Source organism: Photinus pyralis, unplaced genomic scaffold (assembly GCF_008802855.1).
Source record: "Photinus pyralis isolate 1611_PpyrPB1 unplaced genomic scaffold, Ppyr1.3 Ppyr1.4_LG8, whole genome shotgun sequence".
Taxonomy (NCBI): domain Eukaryota; kingdom Metazoa; phylum Arthropoda; class Insecta; order Coleoptera; family Lampyridae; genus Photinus; species Photinus pyralis.
Genome location: NW_022170819.1, coordinates 14,935,248 through 14,958,417, shown reverse-complemented (window position 1 = coordinate 14,958,417; position 23,170 = coordinate 14,935,248). Strand labels below are relative to the sequence as shown.

At 36.4% G+C, this 23,170-nt stretch overlaps 2 protein-coding genes across 3 annotated transcripts in view; one reads left to right on the top strand and one right to left on the bottom strand.

Moving 5' to 3' along the window:
• LOC116179410 (probable leucine-rich repeat receptor-like protein kinase At2g33170) overlaps positions 1-23,170 on the top strand; it is a 320,289-nt gene that overhangs the window by 245,033 nt on the left and 52,086 nt on the right. The gene's annotated exons all lie outside the window — the stretch shown is intronic.
• LOC116178464 (lethal(2) giant larvae protein) overlaps positions 1-23,170 on the bottom strand; it is a 35,426-nt gene that overhangs the window by 4,199 nt on the left and 8,057 nt on the right. Inside the window, exons 4-14 of one of the 2 annotated variants that reach the window (XM_031497959.1) lie at positions 17,493-17,710; positions 17,214-17,443; positions 16,923-17,160; positions 14,997-15,530; positions 14,761-14,949; positions 14,409-14,711; positions 5,477-5,818; positions 5,252-5,429; positions 4,934-5,198; positions 4,646-4,883; positions 4,543-4,583 (exon numbers count right to left, since the gene is read on the bottom strand). In XM_031497959.1, coding sequence (XP_031353819.1) covers positions 4,543-4,583; positions 4,646-4,883; positions 4,934-5,198; positions 5,252-5,429; positions 5,477-5,818; positions 14,409-14,711; positions 14,761-14,949; positions 14,997-15,530; positions 16,923-17,160; positions 17,214-17,443; positions 17,493-17,710 — 2,776 coding nt within the window. The remainder of the gene's footprint in view (positions 1-4,542; positions 4,584-4,645; positions 4,884-4,933; positions 5,199-5,251; positions 5,430-5,476; positions 5,819-14,408; positions 14,712-14,760; positions 14,950-14,996; positions 15,531-16,922; positions 17,161-17,213; positions 17,444-17,492; positions 17,711-23,170) is intronic. The other variant, XM_031497960.1, reaches the window with a different exon arrangement.

Genomic DNA, 23,170 nt, shown 5'->3' with positions numbered 1-23,170 from the left:
CCTGTATAGCTTAACGTCATTTATTTTGGATTCTTTTTCCTGATTACAGTGATGTATTACAACGACAACCTATATTTTTTTTTCTATTTTTAAGTGGTAGGCCATGGAGATTTTGTTGTTTATTGTATCCATGGAAAGTCAATTCATGTCAATTCAAAATTGTGAAAAATATGATACAATATAAAATGATATAAAAAAAGTATAGGTTGTGCTTATATATCAATGTAATAAGAAAAAAAAATGCAAAAAATTGAGGTTAAGATATACAGGATGGTGCATTTAAAAAATGCCAACATTGGGTCAAGTGTCAGAAACGGCGGTCCAAAAACTGTTTACGACTACGCCAAACTTTCCGCAATTGTTTATAACACATAATAACTTCAACAAATTTCTTTCAAAGTTTCGTTCGAAAAGTGTAGGTCGCGCTGTATGAAAAATCAATAACTTGAGCGTCGTGCGGTCAAAATACGATTTCTCATTTGATATTGGTTACATATAGGTTATTTGTGTATAAGATTGTTTTTTAAATAGAGAACTTATATAAGCATTCTTAATGAAGCTACACAGATATATCGTATAAACTACATCCTCCAAAAGTCCAAAGAGTGCAAATGCAAAGAATAAGTACAAACCGCAGTTACTCCGTGGGAATTGACGTCCTGCTTAAGTTAAACAATTACGCTTATATCGCCATTAATTACGACTTGCGTAATAAGAGTAGCGGTATTAAGCTGATGATATTTCTCTTTGATCCGTGTCTAGGTCGAGAAGAGGATATCGAAAATTTGTAATTCATAACTGAAAAATGTTAAAAAGTAAACGCATACCGCCACCTGTTGCGCAATAGCAAAGAAAGATGCTCAACACTCACAGGAGATCTGGTATATCAATGATGTGCTACACGTAAGATTTAAAAACTGAGGAGAAGAATGTAAGAGGCACTCACTCCACAATAACTTTAGAATTACTTAGAAAAGAAACAAGAACCATCAATTGTTGTAGGCCGTTAGTGTCTTCATTCAATATCCATATTCCAATACCACTGTGTATGATCTATTTTTTTAGCGCATTTTCCATGAATTTATCAGTGCAGGGGATGGGGACACTGGCTTATTCTTCATGGTTCTCTAATTGAAAGGTCTCAAAGAAAGTCTACAGACTATCGCTTTCCTCCATGACCTATTATAGGGATCGGTTGTAATTCCCTACCTTTTTGTAATTGGGAAGAGGGAGGAGAGGCTAAAAACTGGTATTATCCTTCATGGTATTCTAATGAAAAGTCTCAACAGCAGGAATTCATTCCTACTGCCTTCGGACGAGAGTACACACAAAGGGAAAGAAGGACGTTTGGACGAGACATAGCTATTGATGATGTCAAAACTTTAAGTGCGAACATCTCAAGAATGCGCGTGCGCAACCCAACTTTTGTATTTGCGCAATTCCAATTGTTTTATCTGCTAAGACAGTGGTTCGCAAACTTATTTCCATGGCGCCCCCTTTCATAAAACTAAAATTACTCACGCCCCCCCCCCAACCCGATTAAAAAATAAAAAGTGCTGTTACTACAAACGTATTTATTAAAAAAATTACATGGAGTTTTTTTTTCAATATGGGGACTCGGAGACCATAAGAGATATAAAGACGTTTGGGGCAAATTTATGCAAAATTGTATGGTGATTAATTTTCTCTTCCAAAAAGTCTTGTAGGTCTACAAATAGCGAATTATGGCCAAAAAACCGAAAAATGTCATTTTCATTTTCGAGAATACGTTGGCGTCCATTTATTTTCAAAGATATCAAAAAATAATTTTAACAAAAACTTGGTAAATTTTTCTCAACTTTCTGACGGTGCTAAAAAAAGTTATTATGGCCCATGAAATATTATGTTTTTCAATCAAGTCATTGTGCAACATGAACATCAGCATAAAAAGGTGAATTTACAGAATTGTAGATACCTTCTTATTGGTGTAAGAATTGATCAAATACAATTATTGTACATAAAAATACCTAATATAAATATTTTAAAGGTAAATATTTGTCTCAAACACATCAGGGATCTCGCGCCCCCCTTAACAATGCCTTGCAGTGAAAAACACTGTTAAGATATTTAAATGAAATGTTGTATGTAGGCATCTCAAATAAAAGTAAAACTAATGTCGATTCAAAAATTTGTTTTACGCGCTATGCTGATCTGGTGGGAGGGAACCAACCCCTTAATGTGTATTGTACAAATTATGTATGTACGAAGATCTCAAGGATCGTTTGGTATTCGGTTGTATCAGATTTTTATTATAGTATTCATGAACCTCTTTTTATATTTAGGAACAGTCATTGCTTTCTGGAGAAGACAATTTTCAATGTGTTCATTGGAATGTAGAAAATCCCCCCCCCACTCTTCAGACCAACACCATATTCTTCTATATACAACAAAACAATTTACATCGTAATCAAAGCAAACTTTTTCCAGCCCACTGGGCTCCGGTAACCAATTAATTGCTCCCCTCCCAAACATGACAATATCGCTAAGGTGTGTTTTCAGATGAAACTCTGTAATTCAGAAACCTTAGAGTGGATACACAGCATATCGCGTCATGTGAGAGAAGTCTAAGAGCTACTATACGCGACAAGGACTCAAAAGAAACCGGAAACGATCCCTGGTGGGTGGACCTGTTGTATTTTACGTTTCCGCCGCTAGACGTCTCTTGCGAGTTACCAAGCCCCTAAAAAGCGTCCCGAGTGGAGTTGAATGTCAAGGTGATTCCCACATTTTTTTTAATGGACATAAAAGACCAAACTGTTAACACGACGTTTTACCTACACTTTTGAGACGTTTCCGTGACGCGCCGCATTCACTGGATCTTGCCCCAGCAACTTGTTCTTATTCCTCCGAATAAAACAAGTATTTAAATGAAAACATTTTGAGAATGTGAAAGCGATTCAAACCGAAAAAGCATTGAAAGGCATCACTGGAGGAATTTCGGAACAACTTCAAAAAGTGGAAAACCAGTGCAATGCATTGAATGAACTGTACTTTGAAGCTGTACTGAATTCCAATTTTTCCAACTTCTTTTGAGCCAAGAGGCACTTGGCCTGCACCAATATCTCAATCGAAATATCCCCCCCTCCCCAAAACACACTTCAGTTTCGCTCCACTTCAAAAATTAGGTTTCGATGCCTAATTTCACAATATACATATTGAAGGATGCGCCGCCTCGCCTCTAGCGGTACAGAAAGTATGGCAATGCTAACATACTGTTATGTAAACTACATCATTCGGACGATTTTATTGGTATCAGCACCTACAGTAATGATGAGCCACCCTGTATAATGAAAATCTCAATTTTTTTTGTTAAATGAGGTCGCTAATTTGAATTTAACACAATTTCGACACATTGTTTCGTCTCGGAATTATCAGATGTTTAATTTTGTTTAAATAATCGTCTTTTATTTTGTTTACTCTATTGTTCAGTTATATTAAGTGTTAAAAGAACATCTGTAAATAATGTTTTATCTCTTTTAAATCCGGCCTTGCGATAAGAAGTTAGTTATTGCTGAGCAAATGCTAATAAGTTAAAGCTAGCAGGTGTTTTGTTCGCCGTAAGTAAACACAGGTGTGAGTTGATCGACGACGCGCAGTAAATTGATAAGGAAGTGGAAGCGGAAGGCATAGAAGGAAGAGTTGTTAAAAAGGTGGCTTTTTGGTGGATGATTTTGGGTTTGCAGTCAGCCTTGAATGCTTTTTGGAAAGACAGTCAGTCTTAGTGGGTGCAAAGTTGTGATAGAAGAAAGGGTAGATAGTGCTCTATTACGTCGTTATAACAGTAAATGTTATAATTTGAGTTAAGCTGAAGCATTGTATTAGTTTACGGAGAGGTAGTTATGTTGTGTTTATCGAGCAGAAGTGCGGCCTTTCTATAAGGTGTTCAACTCGCTAAAGTAAAGTTATCCACTACTAAAAGGTCACTTGTACATTTGTAATTACAACAAAGCCAGTATGTTAATAAATCAAATTGGTGTTTGTGTGCGTCTGTTAAACAAAATCGCAGTTATGACCGGATCTTAGAGATTATTAACTCTTTAAGGTTATTAGAATTTTCTATTAAATTTAATTTGTTTCAATCGATCGTGTGTGCGTGGTACATTATCTGTAGACCCTGAGTGCCTCTATTTCTTACAGCTTAATTAGTTTTTCTCGAATAAATTTATGTCGTGTGTAAATGATCAGGATTATGTAAGGTGTTAATTAAAAATTTGTTGAATAATTCTCTGGACTTGTGGGGAGGCGGTTAAAGCTGCAGAGTTTTTTTCATTTTCCATATAAAAAATTGTGGTAGAGTATTGGTTTTTTTGAGCTATCTGGACAGATTGTGGGTGGTTTATTGCACATAGCTAAAGTGTTTGTGCTGTAAATGGTTGTGGACGTTAAAATCCTTTCATCGCAATACAATTTAGTTACATTAGTCGTCTACAATTTACCGATAACCTAGCATGCAACATGCTAGTTGTTATTTTGGGTTAAATTCAAAAATATCATTTTGCTAACCTCAATATCTTGGGCAGATCCTGTCATGTCACCTTCTAAAACTACAAGGCAAGAAAAAGGTAAGACGCACAGAATTACGCTATTAACCTCTACAATTACTTACTATTTTCTTGAGTCGTGGTGACGGTCATTGCGCTAGAGGATGTGACTTCTCCGCTTTGATTGGACAACGATGTTGTTGTTACAGAACTTTTCGTGACTGTTAAGTTGCTTAGGCGGCTGGTCAGTTCTTCTCCCGATCCAAGATGATCCTTCACACTGTCTATTGTTATATCTCCAATGCTACTCGATACAGTCATATTGTGCAAATTTTCCTCGCCATTTTCCCGAACTTCTTCACTCTGTTAACAGTTTACATAAGAATTTAAGTTGGAGCAACCTTACCGATTACCCTATCTGCAACACTGCTTCCTTTACTCTCGCTAGTGCCGTTCACCAAAGGGGCCGCTGTCTCATTATCTTGCACCTGATCCGCGTGTATCTGCCCTTCAATGTCGATCTCGGAAGCGCCCTCATCTCGCGCTCCCTCGGGTAGCGACAGATAACACCGCGCCGATGTCGCGTAGGTCAAGGCTAAGGACATTCTTTGCAATTCGGAGGACGAATGCAAGTAGAGTGCTTCCGAATCGCGCGTGAACACCAAAGACGATATTCCGCTAGAAAGTCAACAGTTCAGTTTAATCCACCAATACTATCTACCTGCACCAACTTGATGTCCTCCCTTCGTATGGCGGCCGCGTTCAGTTGCCTTTTTAAATCAGGTATACTCAAAACAACGCAATCTCCTAAGTTAGTCAAACATAACAAGTCAATTTCGGTGTGTTTCGTATTGTTCGCGTCAAGATAACACGAGAATGCGCCGAATGCCATCCTTCTAACTCTCGCTCCTGCAAGTAAAATTGTTAGATCGTACGCGTGGACACGGCGAGGTTACCTTCGTGCGCGGTCAATTTGTACTTGCAATACGGTTTTAGGGAAGGCAACGTGAAAATTTTAAATTGCTCCTCGGAGGCGATCACCACGCGATGCGGCTGCGTCGTGTCCGGCAGCGGCGCCGTGCCCTTCTCCACCTCTAGGGGCTCGGGAAGCGGTTTACTCGAACCGTCCAGAACGGCTATGCCGATGACAGGTGCCCTGTGCTTCAATTGAATCTCCTTACCCAGTTGGCAGGCCACGTTGTCGGTGTCGCGCTTCTGTGCGTTCGGTATCGTGATTGTAAAAACATACACCGTTCCGTTGTTCGTGCCCGCCCATAACGTTGGTGTCGTATTTTGTACTAAAAGAACGATACACTATGAGTCAAATTTCATCTAAAACTCAGCTCTAATTTGGCTAAATGGCTAAGATACAGCTCCAATTATGGTGAAGCTTATAAATAAGATATCTCTGTGTATACAGTGTGTCCCAGATTGCGTGGGATTGCATGGGTAACTTTCTTATTTTTAAAGATAGAGAATCAGTTATATGGAAAATGTGTTGCAGTTTTAGATGCTTATTTAAAATTTCCTGTGGAAATTCAAAATGTCGAATAGGTTCGCCGTAAAACCAAAAAAATTGGTCATTTCCTTGAATGTCTTATATCATCAAAAGTATAAGAGATGTAAAAAAAGTTTTATACAAAAGTTACTGTCTTTGATACGCCTAATTTAGAATTGATGTAAAAAAAATTCAAGATGGCTACCTTTGAGGAACATAGTTAAATAGGCGCCATATTGGATTTTTAGATTACTTGTTAGATTTTTTAATTCTCTTTTCAACGAGCTATCATACCTAAGATTGAATAAGATACCAGTTATATCAACGGTTTTTATATTTTAATCAAGTAGTCCGTGCTGAATTAAAAAAAAAACAAAACGAAATCTATTCGAGGCAACAAAACAATGAAAATAATTACATCAGATGTTTAAAATATCAGAGGTGCACTCATGGGAGGGGGGTTTGGGCGTTACAACTCCCTCCAATATTTTATATAAGTAACCTAGAAAAATTTTGACTTTTATGACGTCACTTATTAACTATCCTATTATCCATACTTACATACTTACAAAATGGTGGTATAACTACAAACTATCTCCTCGAAGTTTTATTTTTCCAACTGCGGAGTGTTCAAATCGAAATAATGAACATTACTCGTCACAGGAAAACCTACATGTTGTAGTTTCACGCCGAAATCAAGTAAGGTTTTAAGTTAATTTTATGATTTAATGGGAAGTCATGTAATTGGACCGGTAATCTTCGATGGAACTGTAACTGCTCACCATTATTTACAAATTCTCCAATAAACTTCCTTAAATGATTTTCCTAATAATAGCCAGTATTTTAAACATCTGATGTACTTAATTATTTTCATTGTTTTGTTGCCTCGAATAGATTTTGTTTTGCTTTTTTAATTCATCACAGACTACTTGATTAAAATATAAAAACCGTTGATATAACTGGTATCTTATTTAATCTTATTAAAAATCTATCAAATAATCTAAAAATATGGCGCCTATTTAACTTTAGGAAGTAGGTAAATGTTCCTCAAAGGTAGCCATCTTGATTTTTTCATCATCAATTCTAAATTAGGCGTATCAAAGACAGTAACTTTTATATAAAACTCTTATACTTTCGATGATATAAGACATTCAAGGAAATGACCAATTTTAGTTTTTTTTTTTGTACGTCGAACCTATTCGATATTTTGAATTTCCACAAGGAAATTTTAAATAAGCATCTAAAACTGCAAAACATCGTCCATTTAACCAATTCTCTATCTTTAATAATGAGAAAGTTGCAATTACACGCGATCTGGGACACACTGTATACGCGTTTTGTTTGCCTGTTATCATATGATAAATAATTATAATTGTTACAGGGTACCTTAATTAAGCGTTTTCAACAAAAAATTACGGAAAAGCCCGAAATTTTTCGCAATCTTAATAAAAACTTGACTTCATTTAATCGAAATGTGAGGTTGTTACTTCCTATTTAGGTTATTCTTACCCTCCACTTCAAAATTTGACTTGTGCCGTTGGTTGCTGTTTATTTTTTAGGAGTGTAAACTACCCCTATTAATCATATAATTGTAAATTCAAGCAATTTGGGATTATTTAATTATACAGTAACATTAAATTTAGATTTCTTTGCTATTTTTATTTTTTACCACATAGTTTCTACCCTTATAAAAACCAACCCTTGCGAAGAAATTCGAATAGTTGTAGTAACTTTTTTTCTTCAATGATACTATATATACAGTAATTTTTTTAATTAAAATTTTACGAATTTATTTTATTTCAATTAAAAAACAACCCTTTGAAATATTCGTCCTAGATCTCTAGATTTTCAATAACAAATAGAAAACAATATTTTGAAAGGGTTATAGTTGAAAGGGCTCGAATGAGTCACTAATGACGGGTGTATGCAAACTTTGAACAGCCATATCTTAACCAATTTTTGTTTTACAGAAAAACAAAAAAAAAGCAAAATGTTCAGAAAAGCAAAAGCTACATTTTTTTATTCTTGTAAATTTTTCATATCACTAATACTTTTGAAGTTATTTTGAAAAAAAAAGCAATTTTTCAAAATTTCAAATTTTTTTTTACTTCAAAACTATTTTTTCAAAAATAAGCGCTTTGCACCAGTCAAACTTACAGATCATATAAACAATACATAAATAAAGTAAACTGTAAAGTGGTAACGCTTAATTACAATTGGGGTGCTAATTAGGGGGTGATTTCCTCGATTTTTTTTACCAAAAAAAAGGACCAACTTTATTTTGAGCGTAACTCACTTAGTTTTGATGCTAAGAACTTTTCATAAAAAAAAAGAAAGGTTTTTTTCAAACACTTTAAAAAGTATTCATAGGTTTTCCCTGAACATTTTTTTGTTATTTCACGTTGAAGTACTCGATTTGGAATTTGACGAATGAGAACCTACTTTTCATGAGCTACAACTTTGCTTCTACTGGGTTTACAGACTTCATATATACACCATTTTGTTTGTTTTTTTTATAAGCTATAGTTTTGCTAAGAATAGTTTTTTCGATACAATACTTACTTTTAAAGTTATTTGCGAAAAACGGTGTGAAATAGTATATTAAGTATGGAGAACGGTAAGGGATTTTTACCGTTCGAAGACAATTGTTTGGAGGAGGAGCGAAGCGACGACTCCAATTATTGTCTGAGAACGGTAACCCTTAACGTTCGACGTGCTTATAACATTTTTTGCGCGATCGAAATTAAAATTATGCAACCAATATAAATATGCACTAAGAAATTAACGAGCAGAATAAATTGAAATGATCGAAGTGGTATGGTGTACATCACTAGGTAACCAGTTTATTTGTCAAAACTGAAATTAATAATGTCTTGTGCATGTGTCTGATGTAGTTTGCTAGCTTTGCACTTCCGTTATGACTTTATGAGCGAGGTATTCGCCGGTGGCCGAATGGTATGTTGAAGATTTTACAGAACAAAATTGTAATTGGAATGTATTAAGAAAAACGAAAGCACATCTTCAAACACATTGATCTCTATTGCTTCAGGTTTAAATGAAGAACGTGTTCTTTCTATAGGAAACATCAGCACAAATTGTAAGTTTAATGTAACAATAATTAAAGATTAAATGTAATGTAAGACTGTTAACATTGAACTGATTGTTTTTAAAAAGGCGTCGGTAAGTATTTTTATTTCATACTGTCCGGTAGATGTTCGATTACACTATCATTTTGAATCCGGTAGGTGAGTTATTACAGCATCAGAGCCGGTAAGTGTCGCTAAGCAACACTTACCGGACTGTTATTTGTATACATCAAATTTGACATCTTCACACAATTAATTAAAAACCCCAACATAAATTTGGCTGTAATTCTTTATTTCAAATATTAACATTGATTGTAATGAAACAATTTGTATTGCCCTCAACACTACGCCTGGGTTATTACTGGATGTCGAGTTAGTAATGTTTGATTCCTTCTGCTGTAGAACTCCAATGAAATTTTCGCCGCCTTGTATCAGTTGTATCATACGAGCAATCTTAACTTTTCCTTCTACCGAGCCTTCGATGTATTTTTCTGCCGTCGATGAGCTTTTCCATGCTCCATGACGCTTTAACACCGAAACCCAGGCAAAAAAATCTCAATTCAAAAACTTACTGCGTCCAAAAAGTATGCCAACATGACTTTTTCCTCTACTTGTTTCGCCCCATGTTCGTTCCTCAATTGGCAAAACACTTAGTACTCTTTTTCATACCTTGCGGCCGACTTCTTAGGAACCAACTTTTCGGTTGCTTCATGAGATTTCGACAGGATTGTATCGGGAACAGTGGAACATCCCACAACGTTTATAACGTCAATTTTTCAGTGAAAAAAATTCAATTGTCAACAAACTACAAACTATAGCAACGGCCGTTGCCACAGAAACAAGGTAATGCGATTTTTACAATATGATGAAAGTTTGTAATCTTTGAAATGAAATAATGATACAAAACAGACTTACAGTATGAAATAAAATACGTTACAATATACGTCCGGTAGTACTTGTAACAGTACTCGTTTAAGACATTCTTGACTCGGCTCCTGACGTCGCCTCGTCCATAATGTCTAACTCGTACTGTTACAAGTAACCTACCGGACTTATAACGTAAATAACTATTGCTGTTCTGTTTTTAGATCGGTAAGTAATTTTGGCGTCGTCGTAATCATAGCAACTGGTAAATTCCACTTACTGTCATGGAAACACACATGGTAAATAGTCAGAAATGACCGATCGCGCAAAAACGTGGTTTTTTTTGTTGACAATTCAACTCATGTATAAAAAATCGCATAAGCCGCAGTGTAATTGTCACTTTGACAGCGGCAAAAGTTACCTGCAACTTTTCCAGCGACAAATGGTTTTTTCACTTATTCATTTTGGAACAATTATCGCATTATCCTTTCCCATATGATTAGCTTGACGTCTGTCAATAATTGACTAGTTTGGTGAATTTCTTGTTTGTTAAATTGTACTGCGGTGTCGCATTTTTATTAGTTGACAGTTTTTCTCGTCTAATTGCTAGGCAACAAATTTTCATTACCTAAACAACCCAAATTTACTCGGTAAAATACAAACCTCTTGTGCAATTATAAGTGAAAAATGAACATTTTCACTCGCAAATAACTCGAATACTATTGACTTAGTGAAAAAACTCTGTAGAAGAAAAGTTGCTTAGCATTACTCAGTTTATCAATTTCCAGACTTATTTGGAACGTATATCCCCCCCCCCGAAAAGGGGTGGCATTCACCCCCCCAAGTGAAAGCAACCCTGGGCTCAAGTTCATCTTTGAAGTAGAGGGTAAGACAAACCTAAATTCCAATTTTCAAGCAAATCCGTCGAGGCGCGAAAAAATACACGCCAAAACGGTCATTTACTGGCCTATGTAAGATAAACGCACTGTATATGGGACATAATAGCTATATAACTATGTGTAACAGGTTATTTTCTTACATATATATATTAACGATTTTTAATTCACGGTCACTGCAATTATTACTTGAGATTCGGTGGAATAAAGGCGCATTCTCTGCTTTTCAACTTTCTCTTCGGGCAACATTCTTTTCTAGTTACGAGCACGTCTTAGAGAGTGTAGGATGAAATGCATGCGGTTCTAATTGCAATTTCCAAGTTTGACTATTCTGGCGAGTTTCACTAATTACATGAGTACTTTGTAATGGAACCGGAATTTGCCCGCTAAAATTCGATTTAAATGTTCCCAAACCCGCTCCTGGCGCGACGAAAGAACTCAAGATTGCGCTTTGTTTCGTTTCCGTGGAACACGTTTTTCTTTTCTGCTCTACATTGAAATGGACCATAATTTACAATAAAAGTGACAAATATAACGCTATACAAGGGAACTTAATGATCCACATCGACCCGACGTCTCGTAGCACGGTCGATATTAACAATTTTCGTCTAGGATTTGCTTAAAAAGGGGAAATAGAGGCAGAGGTATTTGTGCTTTTGTCGAGGGCAGAAGTAATTTTTACGTTTTGAACAGTGAGTGCAGCTTTGACAATTACAAAGGTGACGTATAGTCTTTATCTAGTACATTATATGGTCGTGTTAGATTATTTGCCAAATTAACGACATTCCAGTATAGCGATGACCATTGTCATTTATAACGTATTCTAAATACAAATTGCTCTTTTGTAATATTATGCTGAGCGTACTTTGAATCAAATGTATGGAGAGTCTACGTGAATATGTTGTTTTCTAATTTACAGTACTTTGTTCCAAGCGCTGGTTTTGCCCGCCAACCCGCAATATGAATTACTGACCGATTTACTGTTTTTATTTATATTTAGATACAGTATGTTCCATTAGGGATGATTTTCAATACAAGTATGCAGAACTACATTTTAGTTTATAATTGAATTTATTGCAGCACATTTCCTTTTTTTTTGCATGAATATGTACCGTTTATTTACAGGGTGCTTCATCTGGGAGTGAGTGACGTACGTTAGGTGGTTGATTGCTACATATTACACTTGGCATTGAGATATACTAATGTTTTGCCACGACATTTTCCTTCGTTTTGTTGTAATGTGATACTTAACGTTATGGTCCTACTGTTTATTTGAACCGGGTAATTATGATTATTAATATTTGGCAGGGTGACTTGTTTAGAATATGTACTGTGCTATATTTGATACCTGTATTTAATCTCGAATTGACATAGCAGAGGCTGGCTAAAGTTCAGAAGTGACATACGCAGATATATATTTTAGTACCTACTGTTTTTTTTTGTGTCTCAGAAAAGAGCCATCTTGTCGATATTGATAATCAATTCGTTTAGTCGATCCCTGACATGTAGTCACCGAATATTGGTGCAAATATGTCAACTGTCAAAGCCCACATAAATGCTATACAGGGTGGTGCACGGTAAGTAGGAACATAGGGATTTAACATGGGAAATTATTTTTATGTAAAATCCTGCTCTCCTATACATTTTACAGAAAAAACTAGATTTTAAAGTTGTTCAGAATTAAAAAATGCATACAAAACTGTTTTTACATGTTATATTAAGCTTTTGGTATACCCGCAAATTTAAAAATAAATTACAACATTTCTGTTATTAGTAGCAATAGCCATGACTTTTGTTGTTTTATGAATTGCCATTAATAACAGAAATGTTGAAATTTATTTTTAAATTTACGGGTATACCAAAAGCTTAATAAAACATGTAGAAACAGTTTTGTATGCATCTTTTAATTCTGAACAACTTTTAACTCTACAGTTTTTTTCTGTAAAATGTACAGGAGGGCAGGATTTTGAATAAAACTAATTTGCCATGGTAAATCCCTATGTTCCTACTTACTGTGCACCACTCTGTATATTTTGTTTATGATTATGTATGCGTGCGAGTTTGCCGATAGTTGCTCTGTTATTTTTGTTATGTCATGATTTGTCTTTTGATCGGTTACTGTCAGTATTCATGGTAGAGAGCCTGGAGTTCGGTAATTTATAACCCAGCACTTTACAACTAGTGGGTAGGACTGGCCCTAGAGATGTGTAAATGAAAGAGTTGGGGTCCCGCTTAGTCATACATGAGGGCGCTGGCTAGGCCCGGCCTCACTTGTGCAGGGATCTGCTAAAAGCGTACGGCGTGTTCCCATTGTGCCCTTTGTTTTTTTTTTGTATACATTGGGATATCGTTCCTGTGTGAAATGCTCTTCTGAGAGGTCAACTCCTAGCGTTTTCATACAATACTGACATGTCTTGAGTAGAGCAACTAAAGACTACTCGGTGTGGGATTTGGACTGGCCATCCAATATCCATACTTATTATGTGAATTTATTTTAATGATTTAATGATTGTTTTTTTTGTTATGTGTGTGAAATATTGATTCTTTAGGAGTTCCAGTGGAGCCTGTGATTCGACATTGTATAAATTTACTTGACAACCATCATAATATGCATTCGTGCCATGACAGACAACTAATTTTGCTATAAAGTTCAATATTAATTTATAGGCTGGTTTTTTTCTTGGTCAGTTCTTTTTTTTCCCAGCCCATTGTTATATTTGCACTCGGTGAATTACCATTTTCTAAATTTAATCTTGCAATGCGAATTATTTGGATTAAATCTCCGTTTGTAAAGCATGTACTTGTTTTATTTGTATTCCTTACTTACTTACTTACGTAGGTGGGTACGTCACAACTTCCATTTTGTCTTATCCACCTGGTTAATTTGTGCTATCTTTTAGGTTCTGTCACTGGAAGTTCGAACCAATTTCAGTACACCGTTGCGGTAATGTCATTGTTTCATTAGTAGTTTGTTAGCTGTTATAAATAGGTACGTTTAAAGGGATAGGACATGTGACTAATTTTTAGGACTCAAAGATGACTATCAAGTTATGAGAATCCTTCATTTTGACTTACACCCACGGCAATTACGGGATAACCACAGTATCTTATCAAGACACCTGTATACCTGATAGCGGCCATGCCGTTGTGAAGCACAAAAGCAAGGTCGTCATATCATAAGGGCCTATATCATAAGGGTTCGGATAAGTTGCCTTTGTGAACAGAGGTGAAAAAATTCAATTTCACATTTACACTTATGCCCGTTACTAAGGTGCAACTGTTGGCATAATTCAACTTCCGGTCTTTTTTTGATTAATCCAACTCCACAATAATAATCATTAATCTATGCATGCAATACCTTTGGCCCCCAGAATATTATACCGAAATGAACCAAGGCTTAAGTTAAAAAAAATGTCCGATTATAAGTGTGCATCAACGTTACTGAAGTATTCAATAGTGATTTTCAATTTAGAATACAGGTATAAGTTGCACAAGTTTTTTTTAGGAAACAAATGAGTAAGCCCCTCTCCCACCTTGTACTTACCACTAATTATAAAAGTTCTAGCAAAATATAAACATCTAACCATCGACCCCATCGAATCCTCAACAGGTCTCGCTTCGATTTGCCTCTCAACAGGTTTAGCCTCCAAGGGACTAAAGCTATCGTCCGAGCCGATAGTGCGCGAGGGCGGGGTCGTCGCCTGTGGCGAGGTGGGCGACGTGCTCGGAGCATTCGAGGTGGTACGGCGCGTCGAGCGACCTTTGCGCAGTCTCCTGAACGATTCCCTTAGCGATTTTTTGAACGATTTACGACGCGAAATCGGCGTGTCTCCCGTTCCGGTCAAATCTGCAATAAGATCATCCGAAAACCGCGCAATTCAAAACAAACTGCGTACCATTGGGATTCAGAGTGCATTTGACTATTACCGGCTTTTGCTTTCTGTAATCGAAAAGGGCCAAGCCATGGGCCGTACCCGCCGCGATCAGTCCCCAATCCGCTTGAAGCGTGCAGCACGTAATTGCAGCAGGTGGATGTAACTGTAGCACAGACACAGCTTGAAAGCCTCTCGGTTGATGTATCTCACCTATACAATGCTGCCGATTAAACTTTATACAAACGTGATGATTTTACCTGATCTGGGTGTCAGCTGATCGTATCCTTTCCAAACAAAACCATCCCTGTCGCTAACAACGTTCATTGTCGTCACTTTCAGTTCGCCGGCTAACACCTCGGTGTCAAATTTGGCTATCACCAAGTGCCCCGCCGTTCCCGCCACGACCAGAGTACCCGATAGCGGGCACAACACCACCCGTTTGATCGCCAAACGAGGGTCGTCCGAATACGGATCGAATACGCCCGTTTTTTTAAACGGCGGCCACTCTTCGTCGTCGTCCTGCGATTGTACGGCGTCATCGGCGATGTCTTCGCCCGTAAACAGTTGCGCCGTGCTAAATTTGTATAGAGGCACCAGGCAAACGCCGCCGGCGTTCCAAAAGCGAACCGTGCCGTCCTCGTGGCCGGTGAGTAATAATTCTCTTCGCGGCAGGGCCCCCTTCGAGCACAGTAGGTCGCCGCCTTCGATAGGCCATTTTCGATTAGAGTACAAGTTGTTAGTCTGCGCCTTTCCGGCGTCTTTTAATTGTTCCCAAAGTTCTTCAGATACACCTGCAAACAATTGTTGGTCTCATTTATGTAATGATGAGTCAAGTTTCAATTAGGTTAAATGTGGTTGTTAATTTGGATTGAACACGGATTCGATCATGTGGTTTGAATTTGAAATCAGTCTTCATTTGTTCTGGTGTTGTTGGATGCTTGGTTTTGTTTAAGCAATTGTTCAATTGGATTGCGTTCAGAAGGATTGGAGATATCTAGAAATAATTGCGTTGTGTTTTTCAAAAGTTTATCTCATTTAAATCCGGTCTTGCGATAAGAAGTTTGTTATCGCTCCGAAAAAGCTATTTCATTTAAAGATAAACAGGTGTTCGTAGAACCAAACACAGGTGTTAGTTTAGCGAAGACGCGCAGTAATGATACGAGTGGGGGCGCCGGCGTTTTTTCGTTCGAAGTTTTGCTGGTAGCGAAAAGGATTGGGGAATGTTGTCAAAATTATGAAGATGTAAAATATGAAGGTATACAGGGTGGTGACTTGCGTAACGCATCATAGGGATTTCAATGTAAAATTCATAACATGCGATTATTAGCTCCCCAAATTATTTTAGAGCAAAAATGTATTAAGGTTTTTTGTAGGAAAAAAATGTTTACGTCAATCAACCGTATTAATTTTGAATTTTTTTTATATAGACGGAAAATTGAAAAAATAAAACCCGCATCTTTTTCAATAATCTGCGATGCCATGGAATTTTCTAAAACAAAATGATATCCAGTTATCAATTAGCATCAGTTCGAAATGGATTTTATGATCAACTTGGTTTCTGTCTTGCAGTTAATGGTGACTTATTCGAACATTTATTGTAAATTGTTATATTAGGAAACCGTTTTTAGTAATTTGATCTTTCTTTATGTTGAATTCGCTGTTCTAAATATAATACTTTTTGATAGAATTTGACTTGTTTTATAGCAGACATTCCATGGCATGACGGATATTGGTGTAGTTTTTGTATTATAAAATTCCATGGCATCACAGATTATTGAAAAAGATGGGAGTTTTATTTTTCCAATTTTTCGTCTTTATATGAAAAAAATTGAAAACTAATATGGTTGATTGGCGTAAAAAATTTTTTTCTACAAAAAACCTTAATACATTTTTGCTCTAAAATAATTTGGGGAGCCAATAATCGCATGTTATGAATTTTACATTGAAATCCCTATGATGCGTTACGCAAGTCACCACCCTGTATAGCAGAATGTTTTAAATAACGCGACTTTTTGGTATAAGACAGTCAGTTTTTGTGATTGTAAAGTTCTTGCAGAACAAAGTTTAAATAATGTTCTAAGAAATCTTTACAAAAGTGAATGTTCTAGTTCGAGTTAAACTTGCGTCATGTATATGGAGAAGTGATTTGAGTGTCGAGCAGCATTTGCATAAGTGAGGCATACCTGACACATGTTGACTACAAGTAATAGCAGATGCATGTAATGAAACTAAATACGGCAAACTCATCATTTTCCAATCATCTGACAACAAATCAATAGCAACCAGTTCCTCATCGGCCAACACAATCAGTGCAACGGGTTCACTGCGTCCGTCATTACGCTGATGGTCGCTGCTTGCCAACGACTCGCCACTTTCATTGAGATCATCAACTTTCGCCTCGGCTACCACAAAATCGATCACCTACAAAAGGGTGACCTGATATCTTCGGCCCAAAGATGAAGGTCACCACTTACCTTACTCGTAAAGTCGAAAACAACATGCCTGTCGTTGTGAATCGCGGTTACGGTAAACTTATCGTTGTAACTCGATCGCGGCAGGCCACCCGAGAACGCGACAAACGGCGAATCCTTCAGATTGCACTTAATTATCTTGGGAATGGCTTTGCAAGGAAACGGACCGTAGGTGGTTATCGGTTCGGTCATTGGTTTATCGTCGTCCGTTAAATCCCAACTAACATAACTACCTGCAACAAAGCAATGTACAAATTCGCCATAAGAGAAAAGAGATTGAACCATCATTATGCGAACTAGTAAACGATTGCCCGTCGTCGTGCCAACAAAATGATTCCAATTGTTGGTTGGAAACGAACGTTTTCACAGCTAAATTTTCGGTTCTATTCCAAAGAACCATAAGGCCACGATTATATCCGATTAAGATGTTGTTTGGCTGATCTGGCTGTTCGGCGACGGCTTCCACTGCTCCGGGATTTAACTTATAATCTTCCGGAACGCTAAAATAACACACACTGAAATTTAAACAAAACTGTACTATTGTTCCTTATTTTTAGGCCGGTAAAGACGCATAAGTTTTCAGGAAATGACAATGGAAGCACTGGTGAAAATTTTGTATTTTCCCCGCCACAAATGATTTTGTGCTACGCGCAGTTTTGGGATTAGAAGCCCGTTTCCGAGCGAAGGCAGTATCTGTACAACTTTCAATAAAGAATAGTCAAAATCTAATTCTCATTTGAAATTTTAAGGTTTCGTCTTCCAATTGCGGTTTGGCACCTTGAATTTCCACACATTGGTCCTTCGAACCGATTCCGAGCCAGTCTACCGGACATCTGCCGCATGGCATAATTTATCAAATATAATAACCGCATCGTCTATATAATGTATGTATATAATGGGTGGGGGGAGAATACCCCCTGTAACTCCCCTGCAAAATGTTTAGCTCTTGAAACTTTTGTAATAGTTTTTGGGAAAATACTCAGATGCTCTTCTGAAAAATAATATTCAATAGAACATCTGCCGGGGGTCTGGGGGGTGCCCTCCAGCAAACGAAGACTTAAAAACAGATACTACCATGTGGGTTTTCTGAAAATGACAACGGCACCACTGTAGCAAAAAGCCGAGCACGTGATGAAAATGTGGGATTTGTATTGGTTAAGAGGGCAGAAAAAGGGGATCGTTTCGTATTTGGGATTCAGCGAGATATTTAAGTAAAAATCTGGTGGGAGAGAGAGAGAAGAGAATCTATGCAGATTGGTCTCTGCATTTTTTGGATCGCGTATTGATTTCTTAGCCGAACTTACGGTGCAAATTCTTTCTGTAAATTATTCGTCAAGCTGTCAAAGCGAACACTATTTTTGATGCTTTTAATTAACACACAATTTTTCATTTACTATACTATACATACCTACTCTGAATTGTGTGCGCCATTTTGGAGCGCAAAACTTCATTGTTAATTAAAAGTTCAAACCGAAAACAGTATCATCGCAGCGTGTGGTAGGATTTTTACGAGTTTATTGACGTAGGTACCTACCTATTTGCCATTATAAGTAAATTTATAATACGTGACTGGTTTATGCTGAAAGAGAACATCATTTCGTAGGGAAAACTATTGGCCAGATTTATTTTTCAATTATGAACAGTAACAATACGCAAGTAAACATTTTTTCGATTCAATGCATCATTGAATTGTGATGCTTGTACGAGGGGTAAACCGCCGATAAAAATCGTGTACACCTACTTCCACTTTTGGAAAAACTTCCATCAACTTCCATTAAACTTCCACATACTTCCACAAACTTCCATCTACTTTCACCAATTTCCATCTACTTCTACCAACTTCCATCTACTTCCACCAAACTTCCATCTACTTCCATCAAACTTCCATCTACTTCCACCTACTTCCACCAAATTTTTCTGATTTTTTTCAATAATTTTTCAGTATTTAGCAATTTGTTTGTGTTTGTATTCGTAATTCAGTAATAATGATACGCAACTGAAAATATAAAATGATTCCTCTCAAAGAATTAAGAGTTTATTACTATAAATTTGTACAAAAGACAAAATATTGCAAAATAATAACAATAGTATAGGTAATATACGACGTAAAATATAATATAATACTAATGAACTTAACAAAATCCTGAAATATTCTTATATAACAAAAACGTACCTCATATTAAATAACATCAAAACATGAAAAGAGTTTTATATAAAACACATTCTCTACTAATCTACCTTTTACTTATACTTTCTCTTGATATTTTTAAAATTATTAGTAATTTGGTCTCTTACTGTTTCAGGTAAACTAAAAGGCCCAGAGCCTAGTAAAGTTATGGGACCTTGATAAATGTATTTATTTTCAACTTGTTGTATATCATCATGTTTGGGCCAAAGAAATTGATGCAAATTTTCTTTTAAAAATTTTACTCTACTATTCGAGTTGTCTATGATTTCGATAACTCGACCGATGTACCATGAATCATCATAAAATACCGCGTAGTAATTTTCAACCTTAATGTCTATCTTTTTCTCACAAGAATGTGCGATGTCAACGCATGGGAGCTCTTCCGAAGAACTGCAGTCCTCGTTGTCATCGTCAACAGAGTCGTCAACTTCCCACAATTCCAAATCTTGATTACTGTCACTACTGCTCGAGCTGTAGTCCACAAATGTTGTGTTACGATCGATAGCAAAATTGTCACATTCCACAATAGCACTGGCACTGGAACTGCTTTCATTTCCAGAACAGTCGATTTTTTTTTGTAGATCACTTAACACTTTGTCTTCAAGCACTAGATCCATGGTATCGGTCTCTTCGTTCGGTATCACAGACGGATTTGGTAACGAAAATCTATAATAGGTAATATCGTAAAATTCATGTCGAAATGACGATGAATGTGTTAATTTTCCATTATTTTGAACGTTGTACCAGGTACAGAAACATTTTATTCCGACGGCATTCGATTGGACCCACGTTAACTTTGTTTTCGAAGTTCGCTTTGAGACATCTTTGAAAAAAAGAATTCTACCGAAGATATAATTATCAAGGTTTGACTTATGGTTATTGTCGAGGTTAGTGTTTTTGCTTCTAGTATTTTTGACACCGCTATTGTAGAACAAGCACCAGTCGCCAATTCGTAAACGTTCAGATTTTTCAACTCTGACAACGGAATCTATCATACTATTCTTCTGCGTTATCACAGACTGACTATCACAAAAAAATCTTCTTAATCGATCGGAACTTACTCTTTGTTTTTCTGTGCTTAACATCCAGCATAAAGAACTTTTTCTGACAACAGATATTTTATCTTTGATTAATACGCGTACAAATGGTCCCTTGCTATAAAAGTCACTTCCACTTCTTATTGACATTTTGCTTCTTTTGCCTTTATCACTATAATCCCTTAACAATAATGATTCCCCAGCATTTCTTAACAGTGAAATGTCAAATACATCTACCTCGAAATCGAGCTCGAAATCTACAGGTGTACCATTTTCATTAATTACACTTTTTTCATCAAGTCCATCAAGATCCACGTTCTCTTCATTTATTTCTTGATCGAGTATCATTTGCTCATCGTCGATATATATTTCATCTTCATCTTTCTCACTTTCTTCATCAGATCCTACATTTACACCCTTCGTGATACACATATTTTCTACTGTAGATTTTTTAACTTTCGAAATCCGCGTCTGGATTTTGTTTCGGACTGTTCTTTTTTTGTTACTCGAATGACATACTTTATTCCAGATTCCTTTCCTAACTTTTATTCCCAGTTTTTTTGTATCTAAAATTGCTTCTTCCAAAGCAGAATTCACAATGACTTCTATTTTATTTTTAAAATCTTTTTCAGAAGTAACTGCCAGAAATTGGTTTGAATCTGGGTTTAAAAGTTTTCGTTTTTTTTCTCTTGGGAAAGTAACGGTATCACTTAGATCGTGGGTTAAGTTGTTAATAGTTTCGATTCGGTTTAAGCGATGTAAGATATCCAGCATACTAAAGTTTACAACGGTACTATATGTAGAAGTGAGGGATCTCGTGGCTCGAAATATTTTTTCACACATCTGGCTGCTGTATAACCATGGTAGAAACATGCTGTTATTCAAGTCTTTGTTGATAATAAATAATTCTAGTAGCTTTATTAAAGCATGTGCGTTTAATTCCACGCACATATAGCAGTTTGACGATAAATAGTTGTTTTTTTCGTTGTAGAGCGACTTCTTTCTTCTTATCCATGACTTCCAGATTCGAAGAAAGAATACTGCGTACCAAATGCAATAAGTTCGACGTTCTACATCTGTATCTTTAGCTAAAAACGACTCTATAATATAATTCATAATTTTTAAAAATGCTGCTGTGCCTCTACTCTCCGGAATATTTGCCAAAAGATGCAATACTTCTGAAGAACACATTTTTTCGGCAGACGCAAAGTTCATTTTATCTTGAGCATTTAAATCAGACATTGTTAGTTTATGTTTGTCTTTGGAGTAATCTTGAACTAACAGTTTGAGATGTGCGGCAGAAGCAACATAATTTCCTAAGGGTAGTATAATTGACGAATTCAACAACCTTGTTCTCATTTTGGTTATTATATGAACGGTATCTTGTACAAAGCATTCATATTTAAAAGCCGAATCCATTTGAAACCAATCCCACACTTTTTTTCCTTGGATCTCGTTCGTTTTAGCCTCGGTTTTAGCAAAAGAATGTCCATAATTATTGTTATCCTCGTTGTTATCGGATTCCCACTCCGAATTATCTACATCAGAATCATCCTCATCATTTTTTATAGGGGGTAGGTGAGTATTCATTTTCATGGCTTTTAGTAGACGACTGTCCCCATCTGCTGAAAATCCTAAAATTGTTATTCCAAATGTACTCGCCATTTTTATCATTTCATTCCATCTTTGTAAAATATCATCAGCTGTGAATTTATTATTAGTTCCAAAGATATTTAAACAAAACGATGGAGCATTTTCTGCTAGCGACTGGGCCATTATAACATAAGCGTAATTGGCTGTTTGTTCTATCGAAAAATAATCAAATATTTCTTTGGCAGACTTTGCCTCAAATGAATTGACTTCAGGGATGCCATTATAGAGCGGTAACGTAAATCCAACTAGATTATTTGTTTTTGAATCGTATTCAATTTTGCCAGTAATTCTTGTGGCATCCTCTCCAATCCAAATATACTTTGGTAACTTTCTCTCTTCCAAGAATGTGTTTAGTTCTTTAAAACGAAAAGATCCTTCCTGGGGCCTGTTGGTTCTTTTATTAATAAATCGAAATAAAGTTGTTAATGATGGGAGAGTATTTTGTAAATTTGCATGCAGCATCTCATACACCAATCTTCCTCCAATAAAAAAGATGTACACTGCGAATTGTTTAACTGTTGTATTGTAAGAGTTTTGGTTTTTAGGGCGTTGGGAGTTTTGTTTGGAAGTGTCCATAAGAATCCTCAATAATATTTCTGTGTTTGATACTGACGAGGGTACTGAAGACGGATAGTGACTCGACCAGCTTTCTAGTAACTTCTTTTTTAGGGCTTCGTTTTCTTGCATAAGCTTGACGACATCATCCACAACAGCATAATAATTAGTAATTAATGGTTGATTCGGTATAATTTGTTCACGAGCTCTTCTTCTGCGTTCACTCCTTTGGTATTTTGGTGTTCTCCATTTTGTAGTTTTGTCTCGAATGTTGTTGTGATCAATTTGATTATCTTCACAATTTTTTGTTTGTGAAACTACCTCTTTCGAAATCATGGCAACGTTTTGGTTCGAGTCGGTACTCTTATCTCGATTTTTATTTTTGTTTAGTGACTCTATGCCGGAGATATTTAAGTCATCACAATTTGAATTTTGGTGTAGAACATCCATGATTTTTTCTTTTATAGATGACGAGGGAAGAGTAACACCGACAGAAATATCTTGCAGAATGTTAATTTTGTTTTGTT